At 40.9% G+C, this 25391-nt stretch overlaps 2 protein-coding genes across 18 annotated transcripts in view; one reads left to right on the top strand and one right to left on the bottom strand.

Moving 5' to 3' along the window:
- Smr (Smrter) overlaps nucleotides 1–25391 on the top strand; it is a 90928-nt gene that overhangs the window by 46751 nt on the left and 18786 nt on the right. For 16 of the 17 annotated variants that reach the window (XR_010891120.1, XR_010891121.1, XM_067358716.1 and 13 more), the window contains 8 exons: nucleotides 9919–10567; nucleotides 12591–13094; nucleotides 13404–13700; nucleotides 13884–14303; nucleotides 15518–15562; nucleotides 15990–16346; nucleotides 16540–17003; nucleotides 18098–18336. Coding sequence is in view for 15 of the 17 variants with exons in the window: in XM_067358716.1 (XP_067214817.1) it covers nucleotides 9919–10567; nucleotides 12591–13094; nucleotides 13404–13700; nucleotides 13884–14303; nucleotides 15518–15562; nucleotides 15990–16346; nucleotides 16540–17003; nucleotides 18098–18336 (2975 nt within the window). In the remaining 2 variants the exon portion in view is untranslated. The remainder of the gene's footprint in view (nucleotides 1–9918; nucleotides 10568–12590; nucleotides 13095–13403; nucleotides 13701–13883; nucleotides 14304–15517; nucleotides 15563–15989; nucleotides 16347–16539; nucleotides 17004–18097; nucleotides 18337–25391) is intronic. The other variant, XM_067358724.1, reaches the window with a different exon arrangement.
- On the bottom strand, nucleotides 19309–24119 carry LOC105673521 (MHC class II regulatory factor RFX1). The gene is made up of 4 exons (XM_067358735.1): nucleotides 23154–24119; nucleotides 21547–21955; nucleotides 19813–21087; nucleotides 19309–19524 (listed from the first exon to the last, which is right to left on the bottom strand). Exons 1-3 carry the CDS (start codon nucleotides 23482–23484, stop codon nucleotides 19845–19847), a joined length of 1983 nt encoding a protein of 660 aa, XP_067214836.1. The 5' UTR covers nucleotides 23485–24119; the 3' UTR covers nucleotides 19309–19524; nucleotides 19813–19844.

The following is a 25391-nucleotide window of genomic DNA, read 5'->3' as shown; positions in this document are numbered from 1 at the left end:
CATTTTTTTTTTTTTTTTTTTTTTTCAATAACCATGATATTTCAAATTACGAAGTAATGTTGATACTTAAAACGCGATCTCTCTTGTGAATAGTTTGCCCTTAAATTACGCGGCGTACATTTATGACGTCCACATGCGCGCAGCTATGTGGCTCGATGTCTCGTAAATAAATTGAGAACGGTGCCCTGGGAAAAAGAAGAAGCGCCATCGTAAAATATTCACGTGCGAAATATGTATGTTTAAACGGAACACTCGCGTACAAGTTGATGCCCAATGCTCTCTGTCTTCTTTTTTTAGCACAAGAAAAATTTAATGTGTTGCAATCGTTTGAAGTACGATCATGAAAATTTTTCAACTTTGTGTATTATGAAATATTTATTGCTTTGCATATGTTTTACATTAATCTTAAAACATTAACCTGATGATTTTCAAACATTAATATGTAGTATACAACGTGTTAAAGTGACACATATATTTTGAGAATTTAAAGTTTTCTTAAAACTGTTTACGTAGGAAGCAGCTTTTTATTAATTTGCACGAAACTTTACAACATCATGCAAGGCTTATTATGTTAGCTGTGCAGAAAATTAATTTAACGACATATTAAACTTTTGTAAAAAATATTTATGATATATTAGAAAACCGAAGTAGTAAACGTTTTTAATTTTTACCTGAAGGTGCTTACAAGATTACATATGATATATTGTAAAATACACAAAATAATGATATGATTGTTTTCTTTAGTGAACTCAAAGTCAACTTTGCGTAAAACAAAGTTACGTCAAAATTTAATTACGGGATAATTTTGGATCGATGATTAAAAGCGAACCTTATTCTTTGAAGGGAACCATATAAAACTTGGCTAACAAGAGGTATTTAATATAGAACTTTCATAAATCATTATAGCTAATTCAATTGCATTTTTATCAAAGTGATATTAACTTTAACAAGTTCAGAAAAATATATCGCGATACATCTTGCTCAAAATACTTGTGAATAGTTATCTGCTTGTTATATCGGTTTAATTATTGATCTCGCGTTTCAAAGCAGACGCTCTCCACGCTTCGATAATTAGATAATCGTTTTGTTTACGTTCCTCGAAGGAGGCACGAAAATCTGTGAGCGATCGCAACGGAGAATACGCGGGAGGACGATGAAGAAATATTTACTATTGTCACTACTGTTGATTACGACCGCGGATGATAAATATTTATGTGTAACGGATGGTAGGAAAGGCGAGACTGGGGGCGTTGGCGAGGGCGGGAAAAAAGGGCAGGATTGATGGAAGGGGCTCAAGGACGCGCCAATTTTTTCTCCTCTTTTTCTCTCTTTATTTCTGACTCACATATCGCGAAAAGTGTTTTCCTAGGAATTTTGAAAAAGCTCTTTGTGAAGGGTTTATGGGTGTTTACGGATTTATGTGTATGATTTTATATTTACGACTTTGTGTTTACGAATTCTTCGTAGTGATCATTCCGTAGTTTTTAATCCTAGAAATATATAAACGTGCTTGGCATGTTAAATCGAAATCAAAATGGCACAATTTGACATTTCAGAAGCTAGGGGTTTTTTGTCTAGTGAATTTTTTTAATGAGAAAAATTTGCATAAAAAGTACACATTTAGAATTTCGCTGCAGAATATAGAAGAATAGAAATATCACGGTTGCTAGGAAGATTTCGACCGATTTCTCCTTCTCTTTTCTGACGTTAATTCGAATGCGCAATAAGGACTGACGAAAAATAGGTCGGATCGTTGTGATGTTTCGCGACAGCCATATGTGTCTTGAGACCGTGGCCGGGTCGTGTTATTAAGAAACGAAGCAAATCATTGGCAGAACCGATCGGTAGTGTGTTTAAAACGGACGTTATTGCTCATCGTTGCAAGAAAGAGAAAAGAGAAAGAGAGAGAGAGAGAGAGAGATATCTGGAATTCGAATAATAGCGGAAAGTATAATGCTCTCTTTCTTCGGTATGCCATAAGAATTTTGCGTGTCATTGATAACCCAGACTTTCATTTACGCTCAGTCTTCCATCAGCTCTGTTCCTCTTTTTCTCTCGTATGCTTCATATGAGTTATGTACTATGTAGCGTGTACATGGGTTATCGATCCTAACGCTTCTCCCTTCTCCACTCTCTGGACCCCTTTCTTCCCTCTCCTCTCCCTCTTCCTCTCTCACAAAGCGGAGAAAGACGCACACATTGCGATATACGGTCGACGAGCCGTTCGTTCTCTCTCTTCTTCCGATACTAATTTTCGCTTCTTTCGCGTCATTATCGAGATCTCTCCACAAATTTGCTCGCAATGTGTCAATCCTTTGCACTTGTCGTCGTTCTCAAGAAACGCGTCTGGAACTTGCTGTCAAGTTATGGATAAATTAATAACGAATTATTTATATGAAAAACATTTTCTTTCTCAAATTATAGATAATATAATAATAGCAGTTGATTTTATGCTCTGGATTCTCTCTGACATTCAACAGCGTCTACTTGAAATTCATAAATGAAATTGTACAAGATAATTCATACGCACATGTTACGCAACTATAATAAAAGCGAGAAAATATGTAAGAAATTTTATATTTAAAGACCAAACATTTTCACTACATCTTAGCGCGGCACATTTATTATCCGTTTTTAATAAGTGCTTTAAAAGCAAAGTGTTGGCGCGTAGTGATGTATTCGTGGAATTCGAATTACATATCGTATTTGGAATGCTGCATGTGCAGGATCGATGCATCCGAACTTGAGCTTGAACGATGACATATACGCTTGTCTGAAATACATCATATAAGTATTATCGACGCGTTAGTCGCAAATATTATTAAATATTCTCTGACGAGAATCCCACAATCCCAAGTTTTCGTCATATATTTTAATCTTTTTCCTCGTGCAATATGTCATAGTTTTTTCATGAATTGAAATCGACATAATAATTAATTGGCAACTCCAGAAATTTTTGAAAATGTAGAAAATTTTGTAGCTTAGATACACAAGATCATCAGATCTTTCTATTCAGAAATAAAGGCTCTTGGTCTTTCTATCGCAGTCATTGAATTCTATTGTATACAGTTTTTCACATGTCCATACTGACGTTCGATTTGTAAAATACACCGAAAACTTCTTTTTCGGTTTGCTAATAAGTAACGGTAAATCTCGATCAGCTGTTACAAGGTTTTCACATTCGCTGGAGATGTAGGACACATGTACATTGCATTTTATACGCATTTACTAATATAAGCTCATGAAAGTGGGAGTGTTATCGGAACACGAGTTGTGGCATACGAAAAATTAATGTTGACGTTACAGAAAAATTCACACAATTTTTTAATTCTAATATCATAATTCAACATAGCTGCAGTGAGGCAAATAGGAGTCTTAAGTAGGAACATTAGCATCTGTTTCGTTTTATTTGTACGTCAGTACTGTGGACACGAAAAGAAGTCGAAACATGATTCGTCGTAAAGTGAAACGTCCGCAGCGTCGGCATCATCGTGGACGACAACGACGACGACGACGACGACGACGACGACGTGTCCATGCCACCGCGCGTTATATTCGCCGTATGCGTGCCGCGGCGGATTCGCATACACGCGCATCACTGTCGCAGCCGCTTTCCTCTTCGTGTGCTGACCTATGCACGCATATATAACGAACGCTATATCGCGCGCGCATCACTCGTCAGAGGGAGAGAAAGAATAGATGACACGGCACTGGTGGGGGAGTAGAAGCACCGGGAGTGTGAGGAAAGGCAGAGGAAGGAGGGAAGAAGAGGGCTTAGTTAGAGGTGGGAGGGGGTCAGTGACCGTTACGTCATCGAGAGCCCATAGTCGAGGAAGAGCCATCGGTCGTCGAGCGAATGCCGATTTCGATCGCCCGGACCCCTCGGCGTCGTCGAGGAAACGACGGACAGAGTAACGTTACCATGATGCCGCCAAGGCCCGCCCAGAGGCGTGAAAATGATTAGACTATAGCAACTTGCTGTCGACTCTTGCTCGCCTAACAGGATACCTTTTTCTGAAATGACGTCCGAGAAAGATGTAAATCGAAGCGAGGGGAGATTAGAATACATAAAGAATTTCAGACTTTCAAGTAAAGAAGAACGCATAGTTTTTAGAATTTTGCTAGCAACTTTTTCTTTCACACTCCATTAAATTTTCTTTGTACAAGCGTGTGTGTGTGTGTGTAGCAATATATATAGCAACGTATATAGGAGTCTCATTTAATGCTTTATGTTTCTGGTTAAGTATTTTCTGATCAAACATCTAATATGGATATTTGTTAAAAAGCCTAAAATTCTCCAAATGGATTATCGATTAATGATATTTAATTTTATATTTTCTTTTTCATTTTCTTCTCCAAAATGACTCAGTGAGAAAGAACTTTCTATTTTTTAGGAGTTGCAAATAACACGCAAATAATTAAAAAAACACGTAAATACTAATATTTCATTATATTTGTATTTTTATAACGTTTCTATTTTGTATTAAGTGAAACAACTTCTACAATGCTAACTTACAGATCCTTTAAAAATGTGATGATATTGTTGAAAACATTCTACAATTTTAACATCTATTAATTAGAGAAAAACAGGATTTGTTTTTTTTTTTTTTTTTTTTTTTTTTTTAGAATAGAATCGCGATATTTACTTTCACTTCGCACCTTTTCGATTTCGCGAAAAATTCGCTCGTGCATTACGTTATCGATCGTACGCGGTGCATCGCGTGTATCTCTTTGTTCGACCAAGTATGTAGGTAGAGTTTCCAGTATAGTAAGAGCGTTTCGGATGTACGAATGGTCCGCTCTATTTCACGTCCGTACGTTTACGACGACCGATCTCCCTTGTGCGGGTGTGTAATTCTACTCTCTTCTACGAGGCTGAGAAATGATTCCAAGCCATACACGGAAGCGCTTTTTTATTTTTGACGCTAACATTACTGCAAATATATTATGTACATATATTCGCAAATTTAAATATTAAACATCGTGATAATCGAGTCTTGAGGTTAATTGTATAATTACATTTCGCATTGAACTTAATGAGATGTGTTTTCTGGACATTTTTTAAATTTTTGCCAACATAAATATTTTTTTAGAATTTTTTAATTAATGTCTTGCTATCTCCAAATTATTTCGTACTACATTCAGTTGCGAAGAAATTAAAATTTTTTGCTGATATATATATATCACATATGGTGTATGCACTAGACAATTTCTTTCGAGCATTATACATGGAGAACGTACAAATGTGAAGTGCAAGGTGAAAAATACTTGATGCTCGTATCGCAAAAACATGCATTTATATGTCGCGATATTTGGTCGCTCCGTTTCTGCGATATGCTTCACTTTGATCGCAACGCGTTGCTAAATGCAGTTCGCCTCTACAAGTATTCGCAACGCTGCGTAAGAAACGCGCCTATTGTTTGCTCCGCTGTGTGTTGACTGCGTCTGGCTATATTTGAAAGGTACGTCTTTTTTTTCGTCTCGCATATGACGCGCTATGGCTTATCTTGAAAGCGCCAACGGTCGCTCGTTCGTAAACCCGTCCAATATTTGTGCCTTTCTTACAATATGGCTTCTCGTGATATGCATTTCTTATGGATTCCTTGGGAAATTCGCGCAAGGTATGATCGAAGGTATACATATGTGTGTGTATCGAGGGACGGGGGTTTCGGACAAAGACCTCATCTATCTTTCGTTTCGCATTGTCGGGCGAAAAAAAGGGAGAAAACAAAAGCAGCGGCAATTGCGCGGTTGAACAACAAACTCTCGTCCGTCACCGATTAACCTTCCACCGTAATCCGTTAGCAAGTAGCGCGAAGCAGCGCGCGGGCGGGAGAGTCTCCCGGCCTCGGCTTCGATGTTTGATAGGCTCCACCGCGTGCGACCCGGCAACAGAGCGCGGCATGGCAACGCCGTATTCTCGAGAGCCGAACGACCAGGAACATTCACCCTTCCGGCGGGAGAGGTACGCCTGCGCGTGGCTACTCTCGACGTCCGTCGCATCGGCACCGACACGCGGAATCGTGCTTACCGCGCGCCGTCGCCTTCTTCGTCTCTTCTCTTTCCCTCCCTCTCTCTTGGAGTAGCTCTGAAAGCTTCTCCGTATAACAACGCATGCGCAGCGAATTCTGCCACGTGTGGTGCACTTCCGCCGCCGAAATGTCGTCGCCCGTCGCGAGTACGTTGCCGCGGTACGGTAACTATTCCGGCGCGAATCGTATTTTCGACGCGTCACGCGTTTGGCCACAGCTATTCGGCTGCTCGCGGCTACCCATAATTTCTTCTTCGCCTTTTCTCTGGATCATACTCTCCTTCTCTTTCTCTTTCGGTATGTATTTCCCTCTTTCGTCCGTCTTATTTCACAGAGCCTCTCCCTTCACCTAGATCTAATTTCGAACGACTGCGCGTAACAGTGGACTTGCAATCGTATGCAAAATCGAGACACGCTTTCGCGAGACGACTTGAGATGCGTTCGTTGGGATGCGCTGAACGGGAGAGAAGCGAGCGCAATGGTTGCGGAGCATGGACCGCGTTTGTAGCGGTAATCCGTGCTGGCAGGTTGAATCAACTTAATTGGCCTAGTGAAATGGAATTGCGTTTGCTTCGTGGAGTTTCTTCCATTTTATATAGAATTCTAGAGTACAATATAATGGAAAATGTCTATTGAATGCGAAAATCGATAACACGTTAAATTATATCTATATTTCTATGAAACATTTTTATTGCCTCCAAAACGAAAGAATTATTTCATTATTTTATTTTGCCGTTCTCGAAACAAACGGATTATGAGTTTTATTATTACGAAACTTTGATGTTTGTGAAACCGAAACGAATCATCCAGGCTTTCGGATCCGTGCTATATCGGCCGCGCGAATGTCGATAATTTCTCACGAGTGTCGCGGGTCAGGCCGATGACTCGCTTTTCCCGCGTGCGATCGATGGAAACCTTCGGGGCCAGAAATACACGAGAAAGAGAGGCGAGATGTCAGGAACGAGGCCGTTGCAAGACGCGAGCATCATTTATTTGCGCGGAAACGAGTCGCGACCGTTCAGCGGAGAAGTATAACGGTCTTCGCTGGGCGTTTAACCCGAAACATATCGATCCGTCCCGAACGTATCGAATCCGAAATCTATTTCTACTTAACGAAACTTGACAAATGTACCATTATAACTGTGTTATCTAGGACAGGTGGTAGTGTCCAACGAACACTTTCCACGCATCACAGATTTTAGCCGGAATAAGAGAGCTGTTCAAGTTGAATAATATGCGATCTTAGCCTTCCAGCTTCGTGTTATTAAAATAACACGAACATTAATAATCTTTGCCGATACGCGACGGCTTAATAACGACAGTAACGCCGGCAATTCGCCGTTTTTACTTGATTGATGTGGCACGTTATGTTTGTTGAGAAAATCACATTTAGTGGGATAGACCGTGCGCTCTTTCTCTAATATTAATACGCCCGAGCGTATCGATCGCACTTAATGTCCGACGGTTGATTTCGTCGGGATCGCAAATTAGTTCAATTAAATTTATAACCACGCTTGGCGGGGAGAATGGAAGCGGCGAGATTGCAATTTTTGCAATCACGTTTTTTATTCCGAGTTAACTAGATCTATCGATTCACCCGTTAATTGGAGATTTTTTTTTAACGAGGATTCGGCTGAATCCTATCTTTTCAAAGCGCTCTAGTATCTAATTTAAAAAATACATAAAACATAGATTTATATGCAAGATATATGAATATAAATATATATCAATTAAATTCGATAAAATAGAATATATAAATATTAAATGTATTTTGTATACTCGAATATATCTTCAGCTTTATTGTATTCACTTGTTATCTTTTTTACTGCACTGTAATTTTACATTTTCAATTTTGCTTGCTTCCGGATTATAATGCAGAGTTTCCGCATATTGAGTGATGTACTCGCAGAGCGAATTTAACGTCGTGCTATTGCCAGGTTTTGATGAGATACGCGATACGTTCGAGAAATCTTGTCGGAAAGCACCGTTATCCGCGTGAGCATCGAACGAGTTAATGAGCTGACGAAGATCAAGTCGCTATCGTCGCCAGGCGAATTAAAGCAAAGTGCATATTTAAACTATTGTCACAATTCGGACTTCTTTCTCTCTCTTTCTCTCTCTCTCTCTCTCTCTCTCTCTCTCTCTCTCGACGAGAGCTATTCGCGTCCGCGACGTTAAGGCCGCTTAAGTGATACGATTTTAGTTTGTGGAGGAGATGTGACGAAACAGTGCGAGCGCGCCAATATACAAGGTGATTCTAAAATAATAGATTATTAAATTTATGCGAAATGCATTATTATACCAAACAGTTTTTTCTCTTTTATTGAAAATGAGTGTGTTACAAAAAAATGAAAGATAAATAACATTTTTATCGTGTTTTTTAAATTTAAGTTCTTTAATTTAATGAAAGAATTGCGAATAAAGCTGATATCTAATCAAATTTTTGTTAAATTGACTCCAAAATTCAACACAAAATATCCCTACCGAGTTTTGCTCAGAATGAATCTGTACATCGCGAGCTTCGACATTAATCCACCGGTATTAAACAGCTTTTGTTATCGCACGGTCGTATATATTTTTTATTCATGTCAATAACACACCAGTCTTACCGAAAGCAGCATGACAATTGAGTTCAATGCAAATGCGGAACAGCGCAAAGCATTTTTTGACACTTTTGTATGAGTTATTTCATATTCCTAAATTTATTGGTCGAAGGGAGAGAGCACGGTGTGGAATTAATCGATGAAATATACGGAATAAAGAGAAATTAAAAAGAAATATTTAGTTTAATGTTTCGGATGACAGACTAGCGACTGTCCTCGGAAAAAGAATCGGAAACCTCGATGGAATCGTAAATGTGATCCGATAAAAAAGAGACTGATGGGTATTGATCGGGTATATAAAGTTGTTTAGGTCGCTGTCAATCGTATATGCTTGACAGTTTTCTTTTTCTTCTAATCCAGTCAAATTGGATCAGCCGTGTGCATGACGTGTGCCGGTGACACACGAGCCGATAAACAAATCGCTGCGACGCTTTCGATAACAAGCTCGACGAGCTTGCGTATATATATATATATATATATATATATATATATATATATATATATATATACATATATCCATATGAATTTTAATCATTTAATATTTACATATATTTTTTGTTTCAAATATTGGGTGAATATTTTTCAGAAATAAATTCTAGAGTTTGTTCTCTCAAGAATATAAATTGAACCAACAATGAAAACTCTTTATTGCCGGTTATATTAAAAAATTCAAGAATCTTTAACATACAGTGTAAATGAAATAATATAATTGAATCAGAGAGAGACAGAAGATTTAAGGAACTTTCTTATTTCAAAAACTATCAAGTGGTTTTATTTATCAAATTTGATATATTTCGCTACTGTATCTTTTTAGAGACAAGTGTTATCATTACCCTTAATACATATGGAAAAAATTGAAACGCGACCTTCGGATATAGTGATATCATCAAATGCGCGACTCTATCATTTAGTTGCCAACTGCAGAGTATCATATCAGCCCATCTATTCGTGGAAGGCTTAAGTTTGCAAACCAAGTTCATTATCGCAATATATGTGTCTCTCTTTAACATTTGCCTGTGCTTTTATAATTTCAGATATTATTTCGTGGAAAATAAGTTACCAATTGAATAACAGAATGACTCGAGTTATTAATTAACAAGTCAAAATTATGGTTGCGCGTATAACTTGATCAATCCTTTTCTAGTCGCGTCTGACAATTTGGAGAAAAATAGTTGGAATAACAAATTTCATACTTGTGACATACATACTCTTCTAATGTAGTGTATTTTAATGTGTTTTCAAACGCAATTGAATGTGTTTTCTAACGCAATCGAATTTTTACAGGCCGACGCAGAGCTATGTCAACATCAAGAGTAGCAGCCCGGTGTCTCCGAGAACGGTAGGAACGGGAGCGACGTACGTGCAGGGTGGCGCAGCGGCGTCGTCCGCGGCGGCAGCGGCAGCGGCCGCCGCGGCAACCGCGGGTGGCCCCGCCGTCGTCGCTGGTGGAGTCAGCACGGCGACGAGCAGCGGGAGCAGCGGTGTAGTTGGCGTTTCGAACGTTTTGTCGGCTACAGCGGGAAGCGGCAGTGGTGTAAACAACAGCAGTGCGAACAACAGCGGTGCGAGCAACACCAGCAGCGGTGGCGGCGGCAGCGGCGGCGGCGGCGGTAGCGGTGGTGGCGGCGGTGGTGGCGGTGGTGGCAGTGCTGGCAGTAGCGGCGGCAGCGGCGGTGCTTCCTACGTCGCCGTGCCGATGCCCGGCGGTCTCCGGTACATCCATCCCTATCCACCGACCTCGGTGTCGACGTCGGCGGTAGCGGCGGTCGTCACCACCGCGTCATCGTCGCCGGCTGCATCCGTACCCGTACCCGCGCCCGCTACCGCACCCTCTGCGAACCAACAAACTGTCATCGCCAGCCAAACGCCGCCGCCGCCGCTCACCGGGACTGCCTATTCTTCGAGAGACGCGTATCGCGCCGGCACCACGAATGTAGGTATTTCCATGGTGTGAACCATGGAGTATTTCCATGTGTACCACACGCGCGCGCGTGCGTAACGTTCTCCGAGTCTTCTCCATCCATCGTCTCGGTCTTTGATATGACGTCGCGACGCATCGTACGGTCACGGTCATGTAAATACGCCCGGGTAGCGGCAACGATTCTTTTTTTGTCACGAACATTGCCGTGGGATTGTAATAAAAGAGCAAAAATAGAAACAAGTTGGGCAAGTATTATCTTATGTCTCGAAGAGGAAGATTCAAAGATTGTTATTTTCAATGACAGGACATTTGAATGTTAAGAAAAGGGACAACTAGAGGACTACTTTGACTTTGATTCTTTTATAAAGTCTTTATTCTCGGACATGTCAACTGGAATATTTTTACGCTTCCGTTTCGCTTGCAATTGATTTCCTTAAATTAAGACCTCCGCTGACCCGAATAATCGTTTTCTCTCTCTAACATCTCAACGTTTGATTACGTTGAAATATCTAATGGAAAATTCTAATTTGTTTTATTTTATCAATTCTTACTTAAGAATCTTTGGAAAATTTATAGTCGTTGAAAAAAAATTAATTTACTTTGTTTCGTAATTAGAACTGGCATAATCGCTGCTATTTGGGTTAATCTGAAATTATTCAAAGGAGCGATTCCTTAATTGTAACAAGCGGTGCATCGGTAAACGAGATGCGTCACGTCGCTGTACGCGTGGGAGCGTCGGAATAGAGATCAATATTAATTCGTAGCATCGGGCTCCGGAGTATAATCGGGACACGCATCGCGCAACGCATTCGCACGCATGCTATATCGGTCGGCCCTGTCCTTGACTTTCACCGACTATCGGCCCTCCACCTTTTTCCTCCCTTTTAACAATACGCGCGCGCGCGCGCGCGCGTTGACGCTCTGCAGTTTTAAATACGACATGTCATTATTAGCACAGAATTGATGAGCTGAACGATATTCTTACCAGACGATGTACTGTATTTTACAATGGTGTTCGATACGCCAATAAAGTATCCGTATGATGAAACCGTAAAAGTTGTATAATTAAAATTATCTTTTGAATACGATATTGTAAAAAAAAGTCAAATTAATTAAAATGAAATACGTAGAGTATCTATATGTACATTTAGGCGAATAGTAATGCGATTTGCAACATAACCAATTATTTACGACGTGGAATTTTCATGAAAAAGATATTTCTTGCTTCATAGAGTACCAAAATTTTTGGAAATTTATTCAGGAATTTTTAGACACGTTTATAAGTACGTTACTCAATTTCGATTGTGCGGTATACATTTTCATGAGAAGTCTCTTGTGTCTTAAATCAAGTTAAATCTACGGCATAACACAGTTCTAACGGACATTATCATATTTAGCTCGTAGCACTTATGCGAGTGGGCGGGTGAAAGTTACAGTCGCGCCTACTCAGTCTATACATATATGCACGGATTGTACGCGCGCGCACGCACACACACACACACACACACACACAGACAATCGCATCTCTCGTTATTTTGTTTGTTTCTTACGTACATTTCGAGTCGCATATTTAGCTGTTTCGCATGTCATAGCTTATAGAATGATTTTTACATAGTCATTACGGGATACAGTCGAGAGAGAGAGAGACTACGAACTTACCTTAGCTGCGCGGGACGAACTTGGATGAGCGAATGGGCAGCGATGAAGCCCGTAACTGCCGGTGGAAGTAAAGGGGGAAAAAGTTAAAACAGATGATTACGGAGCGCGGGAGACGTAGGGGACAGAGAGTAGTAGCGGTCGCGGAGTATATCGGTACCGCGTGCTTTCTTGAACCGGGTCATCGATTTTCCTGAAATAGTTTCGCAGCGAGAAGGTTACAGTGGAGAAATAGAGAGGGAGAGAGAGAGAGAGAGAGAGATAAATTGAATTCCTATAGCAAGGAACAAGTAAGACGATGATGAAAGAACAGAAAAAGAGGAAGAGAGATGGAAAAGAGAGATGGAACAGACTTCTAACAGTAATGTTTTCTTTTCAGGTTAACGAGAGAATCGCTATCAGCGCGAGTAGCAGTCCTCTATCACAGGTCGGTAGTGTTGCCGGAGTCGGTGTAGTGGCTGCAGCCGAGTACAGCACTATGGGAGCCAACGGCAGAGCCCCCGATCGACCGAAAATATCTCTCTTACCGCACCATGGCTCGACAGTGACGGCGGCACCGTCACCCACCGCCGCTGCTGTCGCATCGGATTATCAGCAGCATGTGACGGTGGTGACGGCAAGGAACAACCCGTCGCGGGTAGGCCTCACGCTCGTCCAACCGGAACTGTATTGCAGTCGCACCGCCGTCGATATGGCCAGTCTGCAGCAGGATGCGCCACCTTTCAAGAAGATCCGTTTGGGCCAGCCGCATCAGCAGGTGCAACAGTTGCAATCGCAACCACAGTCGCGTTGTCAAAGCTTGTCGCCCGCGGATCCCTGCGGCGGCAAGCAGGAACAGCAACACGTCGTGCAGTTGCAACAACCACTCAGGATAGACACCAGGGTGGGTGTGGCGACCACAGTCTATCTCATAGTCGAGAGAGATGATCTTTATATAACCGAGAGAATTATTATACATTAAAATTATATTATTTTCTCTGAGAATAATTGATAAATCGGTATACATATATTTAAATAGAGGATAATTCATGAAAATGCATTAATATTTTAACAACTAAATCTACATTGAAACGAACGAAATAGATTACGTGCATTTGTGAATCATCCTGTATGTATTAAATAAGAGGCAATGAAAAATATTGTAGAAATAAGTTAGACACGGTATGATATGACGAATTTTGGCTAGGAGCAGCCTGCCGTGGGTGCGTACACGCCGCAAACGGAAGCTATTTCGCCTACACTTCCAGAACCCAATACGCAGGAGGATGCGCAGTTTAAAAGTACCAAGGACGATCTTTTGCAACAAATTGCTAAGGTTGATAGAGAAATTGCTAAAAGAGAGAGTCAGTTGAACATGTTGCGGAAAAGAACGAAAGAATTGGAAGAAACAGCGAGTAAGCCTCTGGAAGCGGGTCTCAAACGTAACGTTGAGGAACAGTTGCAACCAAAGCATCAATCAATGGCGCAAAAAATTTATGCTGAAAACAGGGTAAACTATATTCAAATTATATAAAATCAAATTTAAACGTCATTTTATGTTTTTCTTTCTCTCAGTGTATCAATATGTTTTTTATATTTGTATCATCAGAATATTAGTGTATAAAGTGTACAAAAAATTAGATGAACAACAATTGACGAATTGATTTTTAATTCGACATATTTTTATTAACAGCGAAAAGCAGAGGAAGCTCACAGACTTTTGGAAAGATTGGGCTCCAAAGTGGAACTACCTTTGTACAATCAACCGTCGGATACGAGTATATACCAGGAGAATCGAACGCGGCATCAGGCGTGTATGCGAGCGAGACTCATAGCGTGGCTTCGGAGACAACACTCCGATCGCTCATCCATCCATCGGCAACAATCGCAAACGTATGCCATTTTGGTGCAGGAATGGCATCGTAAGGTTGAACGGTTGGAGGGAACGCAGAAAAGAAAATCGAAGGACACGAAGAATCGTGAGTTCTTCGAGAAGGTGTTCCCGGAGTTACGAAAACAGAGAGAAGACAAAGAGCGTTTCAACAGAGTTGGTGCTCGCATCAAGAGTGAAGCCGATCTAGAAGAGATAATGGACGGTCTACAAGAACAAGAGGTATATTGCGTTATTGCGATTGTATTAGTATCGAAGCAGTCGCGAAATAAGCAATGCGACACACATTACGAAAAAAGGAATTATTGGTTGGTGAGGATAAAGAAGATGGTATAGGGAGAAGTAAAAGAAAAGCACGTTACTAAATTAACGTTAATCAGACAAATGTTTTTACCGATGATTGGATGAAATGAAATGAAGAAGGGAATTTATAAACGATTTACTCAATCGAGAGATATTATTTTTGTCAATCAGCAATATTAATTTACAAAATAAAATAAAAATTATTTTGATGAGAAAATCTCCCTTCTGTTGAGATAAGGGAAAAACTATTTCTAAGTATTGCTTGAAAGAACAAATTAATTTATAAATATATAAGACATTTTTACGGATTTAGTCAATATTAGTTCTAAATTAATTTTTTATCAGAGATTTTTCTTATCTAATTTATTATAAGTTTTACTTTAGTTATCTCTTACTTTACGTCAAGAAATAATAACATTTTTTCTAAAACTACAGATATCTTTTAAGCTGAAAAAAATAGCACTTAATAATTAAACATTTAAGTTGAATGTCGTGTGTGCTGATAATAACAGATATAACTTTCACACTATTATAAGTTTTGAAATATATGTAAATGATATTAATTGCAAATGACATTACGTTCTTGGCACTGCAAAGGTTAATATCATAGTATTTTTTTCTGCTTTTTTGGTTGATTTGTCTCATCTTTTTTCGTTTTCTCTAGAACAATTCTGTGAGAGCGCCATTGTCGCATCAAACGAGTAAAAAGAGTCTGTTTCTTCATTATAAGCAGAGGATGGTAACTGACAGTTTCTTCCTATCTTAGACATTTGTTTTCTCTCTTGGTCTTCTACTGTATGCGGACCAGGAAAAGGATGGCAAACTGGATGGAGATGATTGGAAGTTACCATCGGACTAATAGATGCGCGGAATAATAAAGTTTTAACTAATTTAGATTTACAGTGTTGAATAAAAATTTTTTTTGCAAAACGTATCTCTGCAATTGGCGACATCACACAAAATTTTATTCTTCAGAAAATCTTCATTTTGATTGATGTTTTATTTGTTTTTCGTTGAAAAAGCATTCTTATTTTTTATTTTGATTTTTCACGTCTTCTTTTTTTATTAATTTTTGCTAAACTTTTTTTCTGATGATACTTCATGGAAGATATTTAACTTTTCTGATTCCCCAGGAAGAAACATTGCAAGATTTAAAAAATTTCATTAAAGCCCGTCAGGTCAGTAACGTGCACTTGCTCCCTTCAGCCTTACCTCACATCACACATTAGTTATGGATCGTGTTATATGTCGATAAATTCAAATTACACTAGCGTGATATAAAGTGTGAGAAGAAAATGAGATCCATAACTATTGCTACAAATCATTAATTGGGTATTAAAACGTGTTTATCTCACTATTCATAGGTATGCATATGCGTATTTGTTTCACTCATATATAAAGACATTAATTTTTGTCTTATTTTAAACAAAACATCATTTGCACATATCGATATGTTTTATTAATGTACAGCCAACTTTTTTACAAATAACATTCTCAAAATTTTTCTTAAAATAAGAAATGTATGCGCAGAGTACATTGATAAAACAATTTTTGGCGTTTACATCACGAATAAATAATTTAATAGATATTATTTTGTTTCGACAGATGGAGGATAAGAAGATGCGTTCGTATGCAGTCATACCGCCTCTCTTATTAGACGCGAAGCAACGAAGGATTGCGTTTCAGAATCGGAATGGATTACTGCAACCGGAGGAATTAGAAGCTCTGCATAGTGAACGTAAACTGATCAACGTGTGGAGTTCTGTAGAACACGAGTCGTTCAAGGAAAAATACCTTCAGCACCCTAAAAATTTCGGAGTGATAGCTCAATCGTTAGAACATAAGTCCGTTCCAGATTGTGTACATCACTACTACCTCACTAAGAAAGCGGAAAATTATAAGCAACTTTTAAGAAAATCGCGCCAGCGGACCCGTAGCTCTCGAAATAATCCGAATAATAAAGTAAGTGTGATTATACTTGACTGACACGTATCTGAAATGTATTGGAATTTGTAATGTTAGTTTCTAAAGTTATAATCTTTTACCACATTGCTGCATTAACTAAATTAAATTGTGATAATCGTTTGGAAATGAAGCATTTTATTTGCATTGCCAATTGTATGGCATTAAAACACGTTTCTTGCGATTGTTTCAGGTAAATAATACCAACTCGACTATCGGACCCATAGATATTTTAACGACAGGAGTAACGACGAGATTGCAGCGGGAGCAGCAACAAAAGACTCAAGAGAATCCTCAGAATAGTTCGGCGGCGAGTACGTCTACGTCCACAACGAGCACCACGGTTACATCGAGCGTGCCGTCGACAACTGTTACTACTACAACGGTGACGACGACGACGACTTCCATGAGCTCGATAACGTCGGGCGTAACGGATTCTATAACCGCATCAACGACAACGACAACGACATCTGTCCTGAACACCACCGCGACGTTAAGCGTCGCGGCGACGTCAACGACGTCGAGCACGAAGGATTCCAGAGAAGCGAGCAAGGAGAACAAAGAGAATAAAGGCGATTCGAAGGAGACTCAGGCGAAAGATTCGAAGGAAGAGTCGCAATCGGAGACGGCGTCGGGGAAGGATGTTGTGAAAGTAATGTACGTGTGAGATTTATTCTTTATTTTAAACGAAAATTTATAAATACATAATTCACGTTTATATCGACAATAATTATATACAATCCAGTAGGAATCACTTGAAATAGCATATAAAATGTTTCAGAATCATATCGATGTTCTTTTGACGTATGGCGCCGATTGAATTGTCACGCGAATATCATATACTCCGGTTTTTTTCCTTTTTTTTTTTTTTTTTTTCCCCCGAGCGTTTGCAGCGCGATATTGATCATTTTTGATACGCGAGTAAGAAATAAAAAGAGTTCGCGCGGCTCATTTTGCGAAACGCACATACCAATTGGTCCCGATTCTGATCTATATAAAAGCGTATACGCGGACTGATTGAATGAACCGTATCCATCGGCCGGAAGATATTCATTCCGCAAACATACCCCACTCCCGACGAACCAATCTCAATATTGTCCATGGTGGGAGAGACGACCCGCGAATACCCATTTAACGATTACAATACGTCGCCCGGTGGCGCACGAATATTACAAAACTACGCGCAAAAGAGAGTTTAATCTGCCCATTTTTTTGCCGCGCTGTACTAATAGAGATAAGTTTTACCTGCCTATCTCTTGAGCGATTGCGCGGTGATTGAACCACCGAAGAAGCGAGTTGTTGAAGCGCGAAAAGCGTCAGTTGGGGAGGGGAGGGGGGTGACGGGATGGAGTGAGATGCGGCTGTGGCTGAACAGGGGTGGGGAGGAGATCAATTATTAGCAGATTGTAATGCTAATCAATGGTTACCGGCTAGTGGATTATGTTTACGTAGGCTCTCATCATTGTAATTGACTCGATTGTTAGAAATGTGATTCTGTCCGATGAATATCGAACTGCTGCCGCTTCTTAGGGCTTACACGCGCAATCGGCAATTAATTAATCTAGAGGATGCAACGCGTTTCCACAGATTTTATCGTGACAAAAAATTGTAGCGTTTTATTTTCCGAAGAGTAAAAGTATGAATTAAATAAAAATATTAACAGATTATTGTCAACACGAGAAATGTTTATATTATATATGATTTATATTTGTTTAAGCGAATTGAATTTATATGCATTAATATTGTTACAGAATGGAAGGAAAAGGCGCACTGTCTTCGTCCTCGGCCTCGTCGTTGAACATTAACGCGACGAACGTTTCAACCATCCAGTCAGACTTCAAGGAATCCAGCAAGAAGAAGCCGGGTTGCAGGGACACGGGGAGCAGCGGCGCTAACGTGGGAGCTAGCGGCAGAATAAAGGATAAGAAGAAGGAGAATCACACCCCTATGGAGACCAGCGACGAGGAGGCACCGTCGATCGACGTCATCGGTAAGTACGCAACTAATTGATTTCCTCGCCTCCGTTTCGCATCAGTCCTTCATGGCTCTGATTCCGACAGTTGGATTCATATTGTAGCGCACAATTGCAATCGATAAACTATATCTGTGCAAACTACATTGTGAAACAATATGAGCGCATTGAACATTAGGTAACTGACAGCGATGGAGAGAAGAGAAAAAATGAAGATAAATGATATACTGCGTGATTTATTAAAATTATCCCAAGTCTCAGAGGGTTAATCCAACATATAGATAACGCGAAATAACATTCTCAATTATCATATCCATCCCATCATCGATGCACTTTCGGAAAAGCGCCATTGATTTATTAATTTCATTGTGTTTGCTTTGGCGATGGAAATGGCAGGATATTTAATAATATTATAATCTCTCGTCTCTCGTGGTTTATTTCTGTAAATATGACGAATAGTCTTCGGCAAATTGGACATTTTGCATTAAGTTGCGTACTTATTTAAATTCAGGAGAAAATTATCGAGATATTATACATTATTCAAGTATAAAGAACGATTCCATGCGGCTGGAGTTTTTCTGTGCAAGACGAATGGAAAAGCGGCAATGAATTGAGATTTAAATTTCACTTTAGATTCAATTTTACAGGTAAATTTAACGTTTAAATACAGTTGTGTGTACGCGCTGTTCCGCTTCACATAGAGAAATTAGCATTTGCTTTACATCGACTACATAACTATGCCGCAAATTTCTATCGGTTTTTGTACAATTTGTTGATGCACGGAGAATGCATCAACGCGCAAAACATTGCGGTGTGTAACATCAAGATGTACGTTAAAGAATACGTATAAGGAGAGAGAAACGCGATTAGTTACTCTGTCTACTTAAAAACACTAAACCAATCAATAATTATATAAATTCTCCTTTAACGCTTGTTCGCTAGGCTTGCTCGCTGTTTAACGCTAGGCTAATGATTTATACATTTCTGAGGTAATGTAAGAACGTGCTTTAATGTCGAATGTTAAGCATAATGTTCATTTCGTTGCATTCTACAATAGTCTTTGCCGATCTAGTTTGTTTACAATTAAATATTCAAGTATCGATATTCCATTTTGTTCTTTGATAGTCTTGTTTCTCTTCTTGCTGAGCGGAATCTTCCCTCTTCTCGTTCTTTCCATGAATATTTGGGGACAGATGAGGGAAAAGTCTGAAAGAAATAGAATTGTATTAGAGTGTTGCTTTTCATGTGTTGGTTATTTTGAAAACGGCTTGACAAATGTGAGAAAATTGGAAAAAAAAATATAGTGCAGTTGCACACTATATTTTACGGTTTATGAATTTAATTAACATTAAAAAATTATTACAGTAAAGAGAAGGGCTGCAAACGCATTTCGTTAAATGAATGATGAATCGTTTCTTTTGCAAGGATCTAATTATCTCACAAAGAATATAACTTTAGCCGTTTGAAGAATAATTACATTATCTCAACGCTTACCTGTCCGCAAAGAGAAAGAGAATCATGTCCTTTCACGGAGCGTCCTGAGTGGACGAAGCGTCCGCGTCGCGACTCGACGCGTTCGCGTCCGTGGTGCCCGGCCTCTCTTCTTCGTTCGCGTGGCACATCTTCCGGTGTTTGTGAACAAAGTAGTAGCTCGGGAACTTGCAGCCGCAGATCTTGCAGGGATAATACTGCACGTTCAAGTCCAATAATCGAACTTCTCGTCTATTTCCTCGCGCAGTGTCTTCCCTCGGTCCATGATTAGCACCGCCACCGTCACCGCCACCGCCGCCACTACCACCACCACCACCACCACCACCACCACCGCCGCCACCGCCGCCACTACCACCACCGCCGCCACCACCACCACCACCGTCGGTTGCCACCTCGTTGATTCTTGTCGGTAGCAAGTGCCGCTTAGCGTGTTTCCTATAGCAGTATTGCGATTTGAAGGTGTGCTTGCAGTAACCGCAGGTGTAGCAGCCGCCACTATTGCCATTGCTGCCGTCGTTGCTCGAGTCGTTGCTGGGACTGTGCACGAGGCTGCCTCCTCTCGTCCCCGGCCCGCCGTTCTCATCATTCTCACTCGACAAATCTTCGCCTTCCGGTAGCTGACAGTTTCTCGGGGAGCGAGCTTGCATGTTGGGCCCGTGCGGTGTAGTCGACGAGTAGTTTTCATTCAGGACTCGGTGAAAGCGCACCGGTCCGTCGCAGCATGCGATGTCATACACCACGGAGAAGACAGTGCTCTTGGAGGAGGATGAGGAGGAGGAGGTGGTGGTGGTGGTGGTGGTCTCCTTCGCGTTCGAGGCTCGAGCTCGGCGACGTGACGAGCGACCTCGATCGTGTTCGGCGATGGCTCCGACATTGCTGTTGTTGTTACCGCGATTGCGATCATCAATGGATACCGTGGCGCACATCTTGCGCTGCTGATCGTTGCTAGAAACTTCGACTTCCTGTTCTCCTCGTTGAATCTCTCGAACTTCTGCCGATTTGTCGTTGCTGTGGTGCGGTATAGGCGAGTTCGTGCGCGACACGGAGGACAGAGCGGGCGAAATGGAGCGCGCTGGCGATGATGTTCTCGTCGTAGAGTTCGTCGTTGTGTTCGTCACGGCGAACGCAGTGAACGCGGCCGCGGCTGCGGCCACGAACGGTAGGGTGGATACAGTAGAAACGATCTCCGGTGTTCTCGAACGACGGCTCAATCGTTGACGCTTGTGATGGGTGTGCGAAGTCGGCGAGGACTCGGGTAGCTTCGACGCTTCACCGACGCTGCAAACATTCACGTATTTCTTTATTGATCCTTGGATATCTTGATTTCTCTATTGGTCTTTTCTTAGGTATCTCTAAATATGTTTAAATCTCTGAATATCTAAATGCTCTTCGAACGACATTATTATTTCATAATTATTGCTGTACTCTACTTAATTTTGTCATATTGCTATTGAAGTTTATTATTAATTTACAAATCATGACAAAATCATGACAAGCTGCTAGTGTTGCATATGCTTCCATCGACAAGAGAGAAAATTAGATTACTCAAGTTTACTTATATATATTAGGATTAATGAAATTAATTCTATAAAATTTATCTTTATTAATCCTGTTATATATTAGTAATTAGAAATTTCTAGAATTAAACAACTATAATTTTTTATTCTTTTAACACATACACACGTTAGACCAAAGCTCGCGAAAAGATTTCAACACACACACACACACACTGCGAACCTATAATGCGCGCACTGCTCTTGCTTCTCTCTCGGAGCTGCGATGACGACGGGCGGCTGCATCAACGGCTGCATCGACAGATGCGGCATGGCCGGTGCCGTCGGTGCAGTCGGCGGATACGCGAGCGACGTCGTCGGGGGCCAGCATAGCGGCGGGCCCACCACCAGCCTGCTCGGTATGGGTCTCAGGATGCTCCCCGGCGGCGCGTTTGTTGTCGACGTGGACGTCGGTACCGGCGGTGGTAGCGGCGGCGGCGCTCGCAGCCTCAGCAGCGCGGCTCTGCATTGCTCGAGAGCACCTGGCATGTGCAGCAAATGCGTTGCCAGCAGCACACTGTAAACGTTGTCCAGCGTCACCTCCAGTCGGCCGGTGTACATGTAGTTCAACAGCGGGGCGAAAGCCTCTCCACCTAACATCAAATCAAAGCCGAAAGCTCGTCAATTGCCGTTGATCGTCGTTAATTTGTCAAAGGCGTGATATAATACTCGAGCACTTTTTTTGCTTGTATTTATTTTATGAAGATACAAGGAAAAATAAGAAATGTTGCATCTATTCTATTGTCATAACTTGAAATTTGAAAAATTTGACGTCAAGTCCGAGAGAGAAGTGATCGTTAATATAATTTTCCATCGCGCGAATACTTGAGGATTAACAATTATGCTGAAGGGTATCTAGTTTTTAATTAGATTTTAATTCACAAGTTATGAATTAGAATATGACATAAATTATTTTGATGTAAGTGTGCAGTCGCAATTACTTTGATAGGTAGAGAAGGTACGATTGATGACACGAATGTGAAGCGTTCCGTTTTCGAAAACTGCAAAAGTGGACTTACACCACGCTTGTGAACCAATTATCAGATTGGATTGGATTGAATTGGATAATTATTGGAAAATCCCAATGAGAGATTGAAAGCAGCGGCGCACGACCGATAAAAGTTTGTTAATTATTCCATCTCGCTGGCGGTTGATTGTTATTATTTGAAAGTATTTCTCGAAATGCTGTTTTTTCGAAACAAAATCTGAATTTTGCATTATCGTCATGTTTAATGCGTTCTACGGATACTGTTCCGCGACGAAAAGTCGGAAGACGGAAAATAGGAAGATAGGAAACGATTGATAGAAACTTTTTTCTGGAAAGAAAACTTGAATTTTTCACGGAATACTGTAAATGAATATTTTATATTATCATAGCAGACAAATTTCAAAAAATTTTAATTAGAATTTACATTAACAAACTTAAGATACAAACGTCTAATTTCATTTTTAAAACAATTAATTTTTTACACATAATATAAACTTTTCAGTATAATAGTTGGGCATCTATCTTCACGTTGCCAGTGCAACGTTACGAAAATATTTAATCCTTTAAGTATTCGCATGTTATTAATTCAACAATTTTTCTGTTGCATATTTTATATTTTACATATAAAAGAAATAGTGATAAACGTTTCTATTCTAATGGCGAATCCTCAAAATTACGATAACAGAAAGTGGATATTTTTTATTAACCGAAAGATTTTATTATAAAAAAATGTAGAGACTCTGTCCGAAGAAATGTGAAAATCAGTGTTTTTGATTTGTCGAACGACACACATATATATTTACCGATGGACGAGACCGACACAGAGGTGACCGGTCGCGGCGATTGCTCATTGGCGGTCGTGACGGCGATGTTGGCGGGATCGTAGAGCGAATTCACTGTCGCCATCGACGATGACGTCGTAGTCATCGTCGTCGTCTGTGCCGCGCTCGTCAGCAGGGCCTTGAGGTAACCGCTGTGGGCCGCGAGTACACCCTTATGTGCGACGAACTGGTGCTCACCCTCGTTGCCGACTCGCACCACCGTATCGGGCGGCGAGAACGTGTCCTGGAGACATGGATAGCCGGTGCTCGCGGCGGTGCCACCGCCGAACCATGCTCTGTACAGACCGTACATTGTAGATCGATCTTTATAGATTTCCGTGATATGACACTGCCTTTAAAAGGAATTTTTTCCACCCTTTTTGCACGTTTAACACGTTTCAACGTACATAATGTACGTACGATTGATATATTTTCGATTTACTGTGAAGATCGGACAGATCACGAGCGGATCGTAAGAGTTCTATAAAATTAAGACATGATGAGTGAAGAAACACCGAGCGCTCCATCGTTGCTGAGGAGCGCGCAAAGTGGTTGACGAGTGGTCGACGATCGCGTCGTCATCGTTACTTTATTTTTCCGTTCTCCACAGAATCCACAAACGGAAATCCAAGTTTCGATAAGTTACGTCTGTACTTTTCCGCAATTCTCGCGAAACACTTTGCAGCTTTAGAATGCAGCTCCGACGTTAGATGGAATTTCTCCACGTGCGACCTTCGAAAATACTGCAGTCTCGGATTCGACGCGCTATCATAACTCGAACTCGGATGAGCTGTTAACGCGATAAAATCCGCGTCAGTCAACGAATTTTTCCGATGCGACGGAGGTATGTTTAGCCGATTTACTTGGGCGCGATTTCAGTTATCGGGAAGATAGAATCGCGCATTCGGCCCGATCTCTCGCGGTTCTTCGTGATTTGAACGCCGGAACGCCGGAACGCCGGCGGCGGCTGGCAGGCGCGCACCATCGCACTGTTATCAGCTGCGCGGTGGTCGCGCTCTCGCTTTTTCGCCGAGCCGTACCTTCTACCGCCCTACGCGACGCGCGTAGGGTTGGTTCAACCCCCTTTCGGTACACCCGAGAACCGCCCCCGACGAGCGTAGATTGGTGGCGGTCACCGCGATCACGACCGCATAACCTGCACTTGCGCGGCCGGAGAAGATCCTCCGAGCGCGTAGAAGAAGAAGGATGTGCTCCTGATCGCGCGCCACCGCTTCGCGCACGGTACGCGAGGAATTCGTCGGCGTGATCGCGCCCTTCGAACGACGGTGGATTATTAATTTTTTACCGTCTAAGCGTCATTTATTCCGCGCTCTGAGATTAATTCCCTCAAGTCACAAGAGGATAAAAGATTCATGACAATTGTAGGGATAAGTAGCACGAAATGCATGAATATATACGCGTAAACAAAATAGTGATGATGCAGAGCCTTTTCTCGACTAAAACTAGGGGAGAAAAGCGGAATTTAGAGAATAGAAAAATCTACACTAATTATATTCTGCCAAAAATGTCATTAATCAACGACTATAATTTTGCAATAATTATAATTTTGATTAAAAATAAAGTAATTTGCAGTTGAAAGAGAGTTTCGGCAGAAGTGGCGTGCGCGGGCATAGTAGCACAGTAGAGCATAAAAACGTTATCGCGAACAATATAGATAACATATCGTGATAACGGTGCGTGTGTCGTCACAATTCAGGGTGCAACCTATCCATGCCATTGTGTCACGCTACGTTATAATTGCGAAACTACGAGGTAATAACGAGGTTGAATCCCACACGCGGGGCAAATCGTACAAGATCGACTTCGATACTCTTGCCTTTCATGAGAACGTTCCGAATATCACTATTAATAAATCGAGTGAATATCAATCGGAGAAATGATTAGAGTCAATTCGAGAATATTAATATTCAATCAACAATTGAACAAGTTAATTAGTTGATCTACTAGTCTCTGCATTAAATCACATATATATTTCATCGTGCAATGAATGGCGTTTTTCGAAGACCGCAGATATTTTCAAGGAAGAGAGAGACACTTGCAAAATTGATCCAATCGATGACTTTATCGATCGAATAATAATAATGATATCGTGCGTAAAAAATAGAAAACGAAGAAATCTCGTGACGCGGCGTCAAGTAGCGGTTTTACATGTTTATCGGCTTGAAACGCGAGGCAGAGCAAACGCGGGCGATAACAGAA

The sequence above is a fragment of the Linepithema humile genome, chromosome 7, assembly GCF_040581485.1.
Source record: "Linepithema humile isolate Giens D197 chromosome 7, Lhum_UNIL_v1.0, whole genome shotgun sequence".
NCBI lineage: Eukaryota > Metazoa > Arthropoda > Insecta > Hymenoptera > Formicidae > Linepithema > Linepithema humile.
This window is presented reverse-complemented; position numbering and strand designations above follow the sequence as displayed.

Excerpts from the sequence above, each read along its gene's own strand:
- LOC105673521 (XM_067358735.1), bottom strand. The coding sequence starts at position 23,484 with ATGTACGGTCTGTACAGAGCATGGTTCGGCGGTGGCACCGCCGCGAGC. Across the intron at positions 21,956-23,153 it reads TGTGTCGGTCTCGTCCATCG|GTGGAGAGGCTTTCGCCCCG; the intron begins GTAAATATATAT and ends ATTTGATGTTAG. Across the intron at positions 21,088-21,546 it reads GAGCAGTGCGCGCATTATAG|CGTCGGTGAAGCGTCGAAGC; the intron begins GTTCGCAGTGTG and ends GAATGTTTGCAG.